The sequence below is a fragment of the Haliaeetus leucocephalus genome, unplaced genomic scaffold, assembly GCF_000737465.1.
Source record: "Haliaeetus leucocephalus isolate CR32 unplaced genomic scaffold, Haliaeetus_leucocephalus-4.0 Scaffold656, whole genome shotgun sequence".
In the NCBI taxonomy this organism is placed as follows: domain Eukaryota; kingdom Metazoa; phylum Chordata; class Aves; order Accipitriformes; family Accipitridae; genus Haliaeetus; species Haliaeetus leucocephalus.
In genome coordinates this window covers 16,801,396-16,814,526 of record NW_010973092.1, presented here as the reverse complement: position 1 = coordinate 16,814,526, position 13,131 = coordinate 16,801,396, and the positions used below count along the sequence as shown (strand labels likewise).

Sequence of the window (13,131 nt, the reverse complement as noted above, 5' to 3'; positions counted from 1 at the left end):
TCTAATTACTGTTAGCTATATTGGCATACATCATCAAAAACAATTCCTCAGAAGTTCCTAGTGCTACCAAGAAAGGAAGTGCTTCTAATCCTGTTCCAGCCCTGTTCCTCAATTAGCCAAACTGGAAAGCCTCTCTGTAAACTGTCAGGATAGCCATTGTACCGCTGGCTTTTATAAGAAACTGTGAGCATGAGTATTTTCAGAACCATAAAGCTAAACCAAAGCCTTCTTTCAGGAAAAGCTGACTTGTAAACCCCAAATTGTGGCAAAGTAGAATAAACCTGACTTCTGTGTAAGCTGGGTGTGCCTCTGAATGCCCCAAACCCTCCCTAATGAGGTTTTAAAGTGGAACATGACACTGGTAAAGAACAGCCCCACTTCCCTCGTCCACTCAGGATCCCTGTGCCGCCCAGAGCTCCAGCAGTCGGGAAAACCCTCGTCCCTAAGAGCACCAGCTGGAAGAAACTCCTGCAGGTGCAGCTCCAGCTATGCCCTGAGCGCTTGGTGGTCCTTCGGAACCTGTGAATACTGGTGGATTATTGATGCTCCAACTTCAAAGCACACATCACTTAGAGCAGAGTTGACCTAGAGGGCTCCCGGATGAAAACAATCTTGAAAAAAATGTTTATTCAGTTCTAGTGTACATATGGATACCTATGCAGCAACTGGTGGCTTCTTAAACTGTGGAATTTGCAGTCACTAAATTTCTGGCTTTTGCTTCTCCATGGGTTATAAGAGCATGTTATTGTAGTAACATCTCCCGTGAGGGACAGCGTTAGGATAAGCTGGCTAATGTGTGTAAAGGCGATTAGAGGCTGACATGAAGTTTTAACAAAATCACATACAAGCACACTCATTAGCTCTTGTCAAACTTACATAATGTCTAGTTTCGATACAGATTTTATACTTGAGCCTACATGACTCACTCTGGCCCCCATCCACAATAGATTTCAACTACTCATTACATTTAATGTTCTAAAACTGACTATTGTACAGGCTCTGAGAAGGTATTTTCTGTGCCAAGAGTATTCTGGGTATTTATATTGAGAACTTCATAAAATCTTTTGTCTGTGCTGAATTAGGGACCCCTGCTGAGGCAATGCTTGTTGAGGCAAGCTAAATTACATGATTTGCTTTTGTGCTGTGAAATACTTGTATTATCTTAAATGTCACGAGCCTGATGCAGTATCAAGCCACAGGATCTGTAATTTTCTAAAAGCAATTTTTTTCTAAATGTTTATTGCAGGAAGACACTTCTCTTTTCTTTCTATTTTCTTTCTGTCTAATTTCAGAGATGAGTTTTCTAAGACAACTCAAATAAACAGCCTTTCAATCAGTCAAGTGCACTGTCCTGACAGTGAACTTCTCTAGAAATGTATTTTTCTCGTGAATTGAAGAGAATTCATACCGGAGCAGATAGCTGGCTTTCTCTCATTCATTATCTTTAATGTATTGTGCCAAACAGAATTACCGCCAACTGTACTTCTTGGTGGGGTTACAGCTATATAGTAACAAACTGAAGGGCAAAAATTGCCTTCTGAGATATGCACAACTCTCTTTGGAAAGCCGAGTGGAAATAAATTAAAATCTATTTTAAAAAGAATATCCCACTTTAAATAACAAAAAGGAATTCCTCATTCTATTTAGTTTAGTATTCTATACTGCTATGGGTTGCTTCCTTTCCTTCCCCACCCAATTTTAGTCCAGATAATTACATTTTGAGGAGAAATATGATCTGTGAAGTGATATAAGCAGTGATTGCATTTAAGTTTGGTTGGTTGTTTTTTTTTTTTAATCTGCCTGCATCTGTCCTCTCCATCCTGATCAAATCTGAGACAAAACAATTTAGCAAAATTCTGGGTATTTTCTGTTTTTCCTATCTCTGACATTACATAATTTTAACTGTTTTGTCAATAAAAATTATAAACATGAGTACAGTAATTTTGAACGGATGCAAAAGGTGAGAGAAGAGAGAAAAAATGGAAAAGAAAAGCCTAGAAAGACCAATCCCAGTGGGCAATAAGGGCTCCTGCCAGGGCTGCTTCTGCAGAGGCCAGAGTTTCTTCATAAATATCTCTCCCAAATTATCCCATCGAGTTCAGGACAAAGGCCCCTCAAACATGAGCTCCTGCATCCAACATCTAGTGAAACTATTCTTTAGAAAAGAAATATGATTTTTGCTATGCATTACATTGTCCATTTTACTTGGAGGCACTATAAGGTCTAAGGTGAAATCTAGTTAAACATACACAATTTATGAAGACTGTTCCGAGATACTAAAAACATTTTTTTCAATTTAGGAACAAGCAAATTATTATAAAATATTTATTGTAAAAAGATGGTTATAAATAGCCACTGTAGTGATTTCCTTATGCAATATGTCAAAAGAAATATGAACTTAAAAAGTAATGTAACTTCACCCATTCCTCGAAATAACATTTCTAACCCCTTAATTTCCTAAAATAAATCCACAGTGAATTAAATGGGTTATATATGTCTATTGGGGGGATTATACATTGTAATCACAATTATAGGTCTTAAAATAAAGCTATTTCTAATCCCTCCAAAAGATGCTTAATAACTATTAGGCTACTGAGGGACTGATTAAGGAAAGGGATTAGATTTAAAAGTGGCCACAGTGGGTAAATTACATAATCCAAACATGTTTTGGAAAACAGAAGCATCTTCCAATTTAAAAAGATCTTAAAAGTGAGTCAATGCCCAAACCCCCTTACCTTTCAGTTAGGCTTCCTCTTTAAAGACAAATAAATAAACAAACAGATAAATAAAGGATTTTTCAAGTCCTTTCAGCGAAGTAGCCTGTGCACCATAGCAACCCTAAACAGGTTCATAATGAAGACCCAGTTAAGCCCATATCTAGATTTGACAAGTGATGGTAAGGACAAATACAGGTGAATTTCCCAGTGCTACCTCAGATTGTGCACAGCTCTACCTGAACAGCCCTAAGAGGAGAAAACAGCTTTGGACACTCTCTCCTTTCTCTGCTCTGGAATCCCGTTTTACGTGAGTAATACACACTGACATCTCATTTAAAATGAAGATTTGTAAGTCTCAACAAGTCAGGGACACATCTGCCTCTTCTAGGAATAAACCAACTAAAGGACATTAATCTAAAATTGAAAGAAAATATTAAGTATAATCTTTCATTTTCCTCTTTTTGAACTATGGTATAGAGTTTGCATTGTGGCAGATAATAAGACAAAACAGGACAAATGGGAATCCCTTCGGAGTCAGTGGCAATGCACTTCTTGACATCCATGAAATGAAGACTTGGCCCAAGGCCTTTGAATCTGATTGTGAGATACAATTGCAATAAGAATGGCTGAACAGTGAAAGAGCTCCAAAATATGCTAAATCTGTTGCCTCGTGGGGAAGAACGGAAGACAGAAAATGATAGTTCCACTTCAGCGACACACTGAAGCAACTATATTTTAACAACATGAATAGACAGACAGAAAGGAAGGAGGTTCAGCTGTCCAGGTAAAGACCTCATTTAGGCAAAAAAATTGTATTTTTAGCTACACTACTGCCTTTTGAAAGAACAGCTTCCATCTTCAGTACTACTCCAGAACTACTTGCTTATGTTAACAGAGCAATGTTGGTAATGGAGCAGCAAATGAGTTCAACATTTTGTTGCAAATAAACTCAGTTGAGTTTCAAATGAGAAGAGGCCATTTCTTTAACTTCCAATAATCTTGCACTTCACGTGAAACTTGGGGTCCTGGTAACTAGCTGAATCTTTGACATTGATTCCCATAGTACAGTTTTCAGCTTCGTCTAATCAGAAAACTTAATTTTATCTGTTCCTTTATATACACAGTCACAATTACTTAAAGATGCAGCCTGCAGCACAGAGCACACATCCCTTCCTTCCGCTCCATTCCTGCACACTCCTGTGGTCTCCCCTGCATTAGCATTGATAAACATAGAGGTCACAGGATGTGTTCCTGGCCAGATGTGTAGCGAACCAGACACATCAAGAGTAGTACAGCTTAAGGCAAAGGCAGAGCTACACTCTGAGATACTAAGTATTAAGTGATTAACGTTATATTCAGTTGTGAGTTTTGTTGTAGCTCTTGTAACTGACAATTTGACAAACTGATGGGAATGACAATGACTCTGTCCTTACAGCGCATATTGGAAAGGACCCCATGCCATCTCAAAGAAATCTGGAACTCCAGATATAATCAAGCAAAACCAGCAGAAATCACCAAGGCATGACAGAGACTGAAGAGTACTGCAGTGCCACACAGCCTGTGGGTCACTCTCAGCCTGCGCCGTGTACAGAACACAGCACGGCTGAATCAAAGGATTTGTCCGTTCAGTTTTTCAGGTATACCTTCCAAGTATGTGGAGAAACAGCTAGCTGAACAGGTGTTGAACATCACCTAAGCTCCCCTACAGAAAAACTCTGCAGAAATGTAGTAAGGATGAGACTGTTGGAAAGCAGTAATGGTGTCGGATTAAAGTACTGAGCTAAGGGTCAGAAGACAGGAGATTCATTTCTTCATCATAAAATCCCCACGTGAAAATGTGTGGGTCAAATGGTCTTTTCAGGTTGTTTGGACCTTGGAAAAGGCATAGATTTTTAAACTCTCTACACTCCCACAAGAAGCAATAAGCAGTAACCTCTCTAGCCTCTGGAAAAAAAAAAAAACGAGTTCAACCTGCAAGCGTTGAGAACTTCTGAAGAGTTCTCCCCTTATCTTTCTAGCCTTCAGCTAGACCAAACACTTTTCGTTCAGGTGCAACTATGGTAAACCAGAAACCATGCACCTTGTACAGTAATGCTGGTTAATATTATATGTCTGTTGTATGGCTTATTTATTCTATGTATTCTTTGACTTCTATGAACTACTATTTGCTTCCATGAACTCAGTTTTAGAATTCTGCAATTTTAAATTGGAATGAACAGCTGAATGGTCTCACTGGTCATTTTTTCCTCCTGTTTGCCTATCTGTTTTACAAGTGCAGAATATTATCTTGGATAGGTAAGTAAACATCTTATTCCAGTATTTCTAATAATGTTTTCCAAACTCATTCCTTGTTTTGAGGAAAATCTGATGATACATCCGTTTTCAAATTTTCCTTTATAATCTTCAAAGCCTGTAAAAATTGCAAACCTAAGCAGTTCACCTTTTAGTGTCTTACACTGCATATTAACACAAGTTTAGTGGGTTTTGTTGTATAGTTAAATGCCAACTAATGTAATTTGGCAGCTAGATTTTGCTCTTTACAGTTCAGTAACAGCTATAAAGCAGGTTCCAGTTTTCTGAAATTGAATCAGCTCTAGCACTTTTAAAATATTTCTGTAAGCACTGATCACATCTGAAACCAAGGAACTAACAGAGGATTTACAAATTAAAACTAGCAGATTATATTCAGATGTGGTTAATATCTTGTAATCAAACCCAAATATACCTGTTCCTCAGTTTGAGACTTACAAACAATTTCTGCACCCTGAAATCTTTTATAAAATTAAAACACTCATCTCAATGACAATTTTACCCTAGAAGCAGCCATTCAAATAAGCCAAGTGTTTCTCTGCAGTTTTAGGAAATACTGTAAAACATTTATTAATCAGCAAAACCCAGATGTGCTCTTTAGATCAATTATTGGCCAAAGAAAAGCAAAGGAGTCTTAAGGAAGAAAGCTGTGTCTGATGTTTGATTTTTAACGAAGACCAGAAGCACATGAAAAGGAATCTTCGTGACTTACTAAAGACATTGTAATGAAAGGAATAAGAAAGCTACTTCAAATGAAGGAGATGGATTAAGCAATCTCGTTCAGATGGCACAACTCAGAACTGCTTTCAGCCCACCATAGGCTAATACACCATGGAAGGCTCTACAAAACGAGAGAAACTAAAGCCATCTTTGAGGGTAAACACAAAACACAAATGCTATATTTCATAAGGATATGCCTTATAAAAGAGCAGGAAAATTGAACGGGGATGTCAAAGCCTTACCGTATATGGCTGTTCAGCGCACCTCACTCAGCCCTTTAAAATCCGGCACGTGAACTGTGCAATATGACAGCAAGCTACAACCACTTACACAGGTTGTGGACATGAGAACATGACGCGGGCCTCTAGCACAGAGCTGAAAAAACATTGCTAAATATCCTGCTCTGTCAGCTGCTATGCGTGTGCACACGGGCACAGTAAGTTGTTTTGCAGTTCACGTGTGCCAAGCGCCCACGGGAAAACGTTCTGGTCTGCTGGACCATGCTCCCCGCCGTGGGCTTCGGTGGGATGCGGGGTGGGACCGAGCGTGCCGCCCGCTCCCGACCCAGGCGTCGTGGGTCACTGCGGCTCTCCCCAAGGCCACAGCTCGCTCAGTCTCCTCCGTTTCAACACAAAAGCACCACCACCACTTGGCAACAATGACAGCCGAAGTCTTCCCAAGCTGACGTGACTCGGGAAGGCGGCGTGTATAACGGTCTGTTCTATAGGGACCGGGAATTGAAAGACTTGTGCTCACCTCCCTCGTTATCCTTGTTATCGGCACAGGCGGTTTCCATGGCAACGTTGCATCCAGGCCCCCTCCAGCCGCTCTGGCAGACACACTGCCAGCTGTTCTGACCCAGCGTGCATCTCCCGTTGCCATTGCACAAATCAGGGCAGCCATCTGGTCGAAGAAATGGAGAAGGTAAGTACAAGACGCACTCGTTCGCACAGCCGCTCAGACTTCTGACAATATTACTGTGCAGACAAAAAAGCTCGTTTCTGCTGGCGGGACAAACGCTTTCCTGGCCCAGAGCCACCGCCCTGGGCTGGAGAAGCAGCGTAAGGAAAGGGGATACCTCAGAGAAATGGGGATTGAACTCAGGCCAAAAGGCAGGAGGAGTCCTACCGGCAGCCGTCATACATGTTTTAAGAACCCTGTAAAGGCTCGGACTTTGAGTTGATAGAAATTACAGTTTGCTGACAGAAGATCACAGCCTCTTCTTTCTCCCACCATATGTGTGTGTGCGTACACATATACAAGGGAGAATGTTGTCTTCAACAAGCGTGTCAATGTTCAGAGTGCCTTTTATATTGTGCATTGCATAATTCTCCAGAGCTTCTCTAAACACAAAGTTTAAATAAATAGTTTTGAAAATATTTTCCTTCTTTAACAGTCATTTTAAAAGATGTACTCATTTAATACTAAGTTTACTTATATTATAACATAACATTTTGTGCTTTCTGAAAGACACGTTAGAAGAGCTATGCCACAAAAGATGTACGTTTTGAATTGACTATGGGTATGATGTGACTTATTGTATAGCAAGAGCTGAATTAGGAACAAAAATATTAATTAGCTAAGGTGCTTACATGTTCTAACAAAATGTCCATAGGTAATAGAATACCTCGACTGCTTTTTCCTGAAACTAAATGAGTCTCAGGAGGCACTACTGTATCTTTCTGAATATTCATTATGAAAAAGGGTAAGAAAACCAAATTTCAGCCTTGGTATATACAATCAAATCCATCAACACCCAATCCACACAAGCATGCGTATTTGTCTGTGGAGGTGATGATAGAAGATTTGAGTGTCCTGCAGCAGACCTCTCATAGCATCTTTTCATTAGTCTGGGCAGCACGAGAAGGCTGTGTTGCCATACTGACAACAGATGTTGGATCCCAATCATTCACAAGCTCTCTCATTTGGGTTGGAAATACAGTCTAATCCTGCCATCTCTACAACCACCAGAGAACATGGCATAATTAATTTTGTTGCTGTTGGTCTTGGGCAGAAAATTTAATCTCAAAACAGCTCACAAAGCTTCGCACTCTCTCATTTTCCCCTCCACCAGCAGCGACGGGTCACTGCCGGCATGGAGATCTGCAAGGACCTCCTGCAGCCTCTCAGGTCTCACCGACTAGCTGGGTTAGTCCTTTGCATTTGCCACTGTGACCCCAAGCTGTGACTATTAATTAATAGTACTCCACTCCTTTCCCCAGGCATTTTAAGAGCACCAAGGAACTAATGGGCACCCTACCAGAGTGTGGATACTCTTTTCACCAGCTGTGAGTGAGGAAGGCGGCAGTGGGAAATATCCTGAAAGCAAATAAAGATGTTTTCTTTGAGCAGCACCACTCAGATGTGCAGCACTGGAGAAAGACTAAGATGACAGTGTGTTACCTTTGTGCCCCTTGGCCTCTGCAGGTTACCGGGAATAGGAGCAACTGTCAAACTAGCACAGCTTTCCTGCCAGTGCTGAAAGGTTGAGTAGCCTTCCAGAAATCACTAATTTACACTGCCTGTGTGTTTCTAGAAACCTGTTCAGAAAGCCACAGCTCTGAGTTCACGTCTCTTCCTACTCCTCCCAGCTGCCTTTGCTGGAGCCAAGTGATGTTAGAGAGAAGCTCCTCTGGCCCCATGCTGGTTTTCTCACTGCTGCAGGAGTTTCTCATGCAGGAAAGTGGGCTGCCTTGTATCCCTGGTACTCACGCAACTGGTATCACAATACGTAAGCATTCACTTTTACTTTTCCTCGTTGGGCTGTTACCTGATACTTTCATAGTCCTATTAAAATTTAATTAATCACTAAGTAGTCCACAGCCATGTTAATTTTCAATGTAATTCCAAAAGTTTACTTTACTTTTTTTTTTTTTTTTAAATGAATGCTAGTCCTGTAGAAGGTGCTGGACTGAAACCTCTGAGACCTCAGCTGTCCCACAGAAAAGGTTCTTTATAGATAACAGCAATCAAAGTTGCTGTGCATCATCCTACCAAGGTGCCTAACCTGCATCATTTCTAGCAGTGGCACAATAGCTTGGTCTCCATCAAAGCTCTGCGGTGTGAGACACCAGACCCCTGTGAACAGAGCCAAGACCATTCAGTTCATTTTACACAGAAAGCTATCAGCAGATAGAGACAAGTCCTAGAAGTTTTATTTCAATGCTGTTGTGTATTAAAAAGAGACAGTGCCCCTTTCTCTTAAATGTAAGGTTATTTTGGCATTACATATCTTAGCCATAAAAAATTGCACTTACTTTTGCAGCACAGGTAATACGTTTTCAAGGCATTTATTTTATCTTTTTCATCAGGTTGTTTGAATGACTAAAATGATAATGTTTGAAGGGAGGCATCATACTGAAGGACAAATTATTTGTTTTAAATGAAAAACAAACAGTAATTGTGAATATATACACACAATTGGCTTTATACTGAGGCACTGAAGAGAATTAAATCACTGAAGCAGTTTGCTTTGCAGCATATGAGCAAGATGAAAACATGAACAGTAGGGAGCTAGCAAAATCTCTGAAAAGTTTTACGTGCAGCTGGGGATTAATGGACATGACTTTGTGTTTAGCTTAAAAAGAGAAGCAAGCATCACTGGTATAGACATGATGTTGCTAGGAAAACACCTGTTGCTACCTCTATACAGTTTATTTAACTGTGGCCTTCCAAAAACAGACTTTGTGTTTCAATAACATAAATATCAGAAGGAAGGGGAAAAAACAGCAGTAGACTACAATAAGACCCAAGTACTTGGACAATAATGTCTTCCTTAAAAGATCTATTAAAGTAATGATGTATTAATTTTCAAAACAGCTTTAAGTAGTGGACAACTATTTAGATATTTTGCATGGTTACGTGTGTTTCTGTACATGCGTGTGTGCATATATGCATTTCTGTTTATGCCTGTCTTTATTCAAGCAAACATTTACATAGCATTATAGTCTGTTAGACCAAACTTCTAACAGCCTGTTGACTAGCTAGACAACAGAGCTCCATTGTCATCTATTAACAAGTTTTCCTCTAAAAAAGTTTATATTTAGACAGTGCCCTGAATATCTCTTTTTAAAGACTACACTGTCTTCAAATCTTCCTACACTGCATGCGCATAATGACAAGTACAGATGAACATCCTCTGCGCACAGAGTGTTTGCACGTGGCTAATGGGCCTTGGTGCCCTTCAATGGGTTTTGACAGTGGACAAGGTCGCAAAATGCCTAACCGAGGAGCCCTCAGAGTCTCAGCAAATGCTGCTCAGTGCTCACAGCTGGACATATGATCTTTGCTGGAAACGCACACTGTGCAAAGCATATCCTAACACTAAGTGCTTTGTTAAAGCTTGCTTTCATTCTGCAGCCCTAGCTCACACTGAGCAGTGTATTACCTCCTGGCTGTCTTACGAATTCACTCGCAGAGTAAAGTAGTCAAGGAGAGAGCAAGGTAGTCAACATCTAACCTTAAGAAGTAATCTGCCATGGTATGAAGCTCTCAGTCACAGCACAGAAGAGGGCCCTTCATGCTAAGCAGACAGGTTGCTATTCCTGGTGTGCAGAGAAATGCTACTCATCTTTTCTATTACAGTATGCTTAATGGAAAATGTCAAAAAGCTAGGTTAAAAAAGAAGAAAGTGCTTGTTTAAAGTGCTAGATTGACAACCTATTTATTTACAGAACAGGCAGAGTACGGGCAACAGCATTTCAAGTGTCTTACACTTTTCTAGCAATGTCTCAGCACAGGTTGCTGCTGCTGCTAGAGGTGAAACACTAATGCAGCCTCCCTTCTTTTTCAGTCTCCAACTTGCCTGTGGGACTGGTAACTGGGAGCTTTAATACAGCTACATATGCATTTACAATTAAAACACAAAGAAAGATTTCAATACTTTTTGCAATGTAGTGTCAGGAATCTGTGACTGGCATTGTGAGGGCTCATCAGAGTCAGAGAAGGTTTAAAAATCGAAATACTAAAATTCATTCCTCTCTATACCACAGACAGACAAAATGCCCAGCACTCATGTAAAGTGAAAGCTGGAAGGCAGCAGTAAAGAAAAAGGAGAAAATAAAGGCATTCTATCTCTGGATCTAACAGCAAATGATGTAAACTGGTGTTTTGTATATATGAGATCCCCAAACACTTTTTAGCATTCTCACTGAACAGAACAATCTCTATAATCTTGCAGTTCTGGAACACTAGGGCTAGTGTTTAATGCCTGAATTTATTTCCTCTCTTAGTTTTCTCTTCCAACTACCCAACTAAACTGGAGTAACAGGACAAATTCATTAAATGGATTTAATTGTATTTCTTGCTTCTCTTTGTTCAAACAGGCTGTTACATTCTTACCTTGCTCATAGTTTAAAAGCCCATTTCTTGGCAAGTTAATATCATACCACATCTGCAGTGGTAAGTAGCACAAGAATGCTGACTCTCATGGATCACAATAAGGGCTTGAAGACAACCCTGAAACTCTACAATTTGGTAAGCAAAGATTCAGCAAATTTATCTGTTTCAGTGCACGGGGACACTTGCCCCCTATATACGTACATTGTTTCTCATACGTGAAAGCCCTTCACTTACTTACATTTCCTCAGCTTATCCATTCCAATGCACAAATGATGACAGTACATTAAAATGAAAGGAACTCTGGTGATACATAGTACAAATGAATATTCAATAGCAACATGAGAAGACTGTGGCTTAAGAAAAAAAAAGTGTGGTATATTTGCCCTAAAATAGTTGAGTTCCTTCTTCTAGGAATGAATTAGATTTCTGTCTCTTGATGGTGCCTATTACCAAGAAGAAGAGGATCTACCATGGATGCTAATTAAATAGCATAATCAGAAGAACAGGGCACTATTTAACAAAACACTATGAGAAATGAGAACATGTCAATATGATGAAGAGTATTTAGTCAACTACTACTATATATATATACAGTTATTACGTTCATCTTATTTCACGTTATTAATATTCATGGAGAAAAGGGATCAAAAAGGTTTGAGACCTTTGGTTAGACACAATAGGAAAAGCAAGTTCCCGTCTGAAAGCCCTTACAATCCAAAAGACAAAATGAGCTTAAAATAATAGATTTTGTTATTTGTTTGTAAAGGTCCACATTGCCACAGTCCATGATGGGGCCTAGAAAATGCTATAACAATACAAATTAAAGTGTTTTTCATAATAACAACAGAAAAATAAATAGTGAGTCTAGAAAACAACAAACATTGCTGTTACAGAGGTCATTGTGAGCAAAATTAAGTCTACTGCTTCCTCAAGGCCTATGTAAGCTTTTTCTGTAATCTATTTCTGCAGCTTCATATTTTCAAAACTTACAAGAGATTTATGAAAAGCTGAATTTAACAAGAAAGTCTGCAGAAACATTATGAATAGTAAACAAAATCAATATGGACAGTGCTTGTTTCTAAGAAAGTGATAGTGCCAGATATATTTATGAGAGAATACTCATAGGTTTCATCTACAATGAAATTATTCTGAGACTAAACTGTAATGATTAATACATTTTTGAACTCAGCAAATTAATTTCCAGTGTCTAGGCAGTACATCAAAAATTCCAGTTCAATTTTGGGTAAATTCTGCACAGAGTTGCTTTTCATTCCACTGATACTCACAAACTCCAAGTGTACAAAGACACATGTACCCAGCTACCCAGGCATACATAGATTTTTTCTTTGCATAAACTACTATAAAACTCCAAAGCAAGCATTTTAAGTAAATCAGAATATAAAGACACACTGTCCAATTAATTTGTGGTTCCAGTGTAGACCTTCATAATCATCAGAACTCCCACTTACGGTGGGGCCAATCATTCTGAAAAGAAGGAAGGGAAAGGGCAGTCAGGGAAAGAGAAGTTAGAGAGATCTTGTTCTTTTTACAGTTTTCAAACTTTGAAGGAATAGGTAGCCTCTTAGTATAATTAAAGGAAAAAGAGGAATAGGAGAGATGGCAGAAAAAAAGTAAAATCTCCCTAGGTGATATCTTGTAACCACTTAGAGAAGCAGACAATGTTTTTAGCCTCTACTCTGTTTCTACATGGAAAACTAGATGTAATTTAAAGGTTACATTTTCTGTGTTCTTCTGATCCAAAACTGTCTGTCAGCCATGTATCCTCCAAACCCCTCCAAACAATGTCTTCAAGCAGATAGAATGGGTTCCCAGCACCTCCCTCCATTTAGTGCACATGTAGCGCAGCTATAGTCCGGAATATACGATCTCCTGTTTATATTTCCGCCTAACCTCATTTTACACAGCCTTATCCAAAGCCCGCTGGCAGTCCGTGGAGTCTTTTCTTTCACTTGAATTGACATTGGACCAGGTGGTCCTATGGGTGAAGATGCCCTGCAGTAAAGAGTATGTTGTACAGTACAGT

General features: G+C 39.5%; 1 protein-coding gene across 1 annotated transcript in view; it reads right to left on the bottom strand.

The window, feature by feature from the left end:
- The window catches only part of TENM2 (teneurin transmembrane protein 2), a 544,454-nt gene that overhangs the window by 48,183 nt on the left and 483,140 nt on the right, over window positions 1-13,131 (bottom strand). Inside the window, exon 14 of the mRNA XM_010579129.1 lies at window positions 6,504-6,650. Coding sequence (XP_010577431.1) covers window positions 6,504-6,650 — 147 coding nt within the window. The remainder of the gene's footprint in view (window positions 1-6,503; window positions 6,651-13,131) is intronic.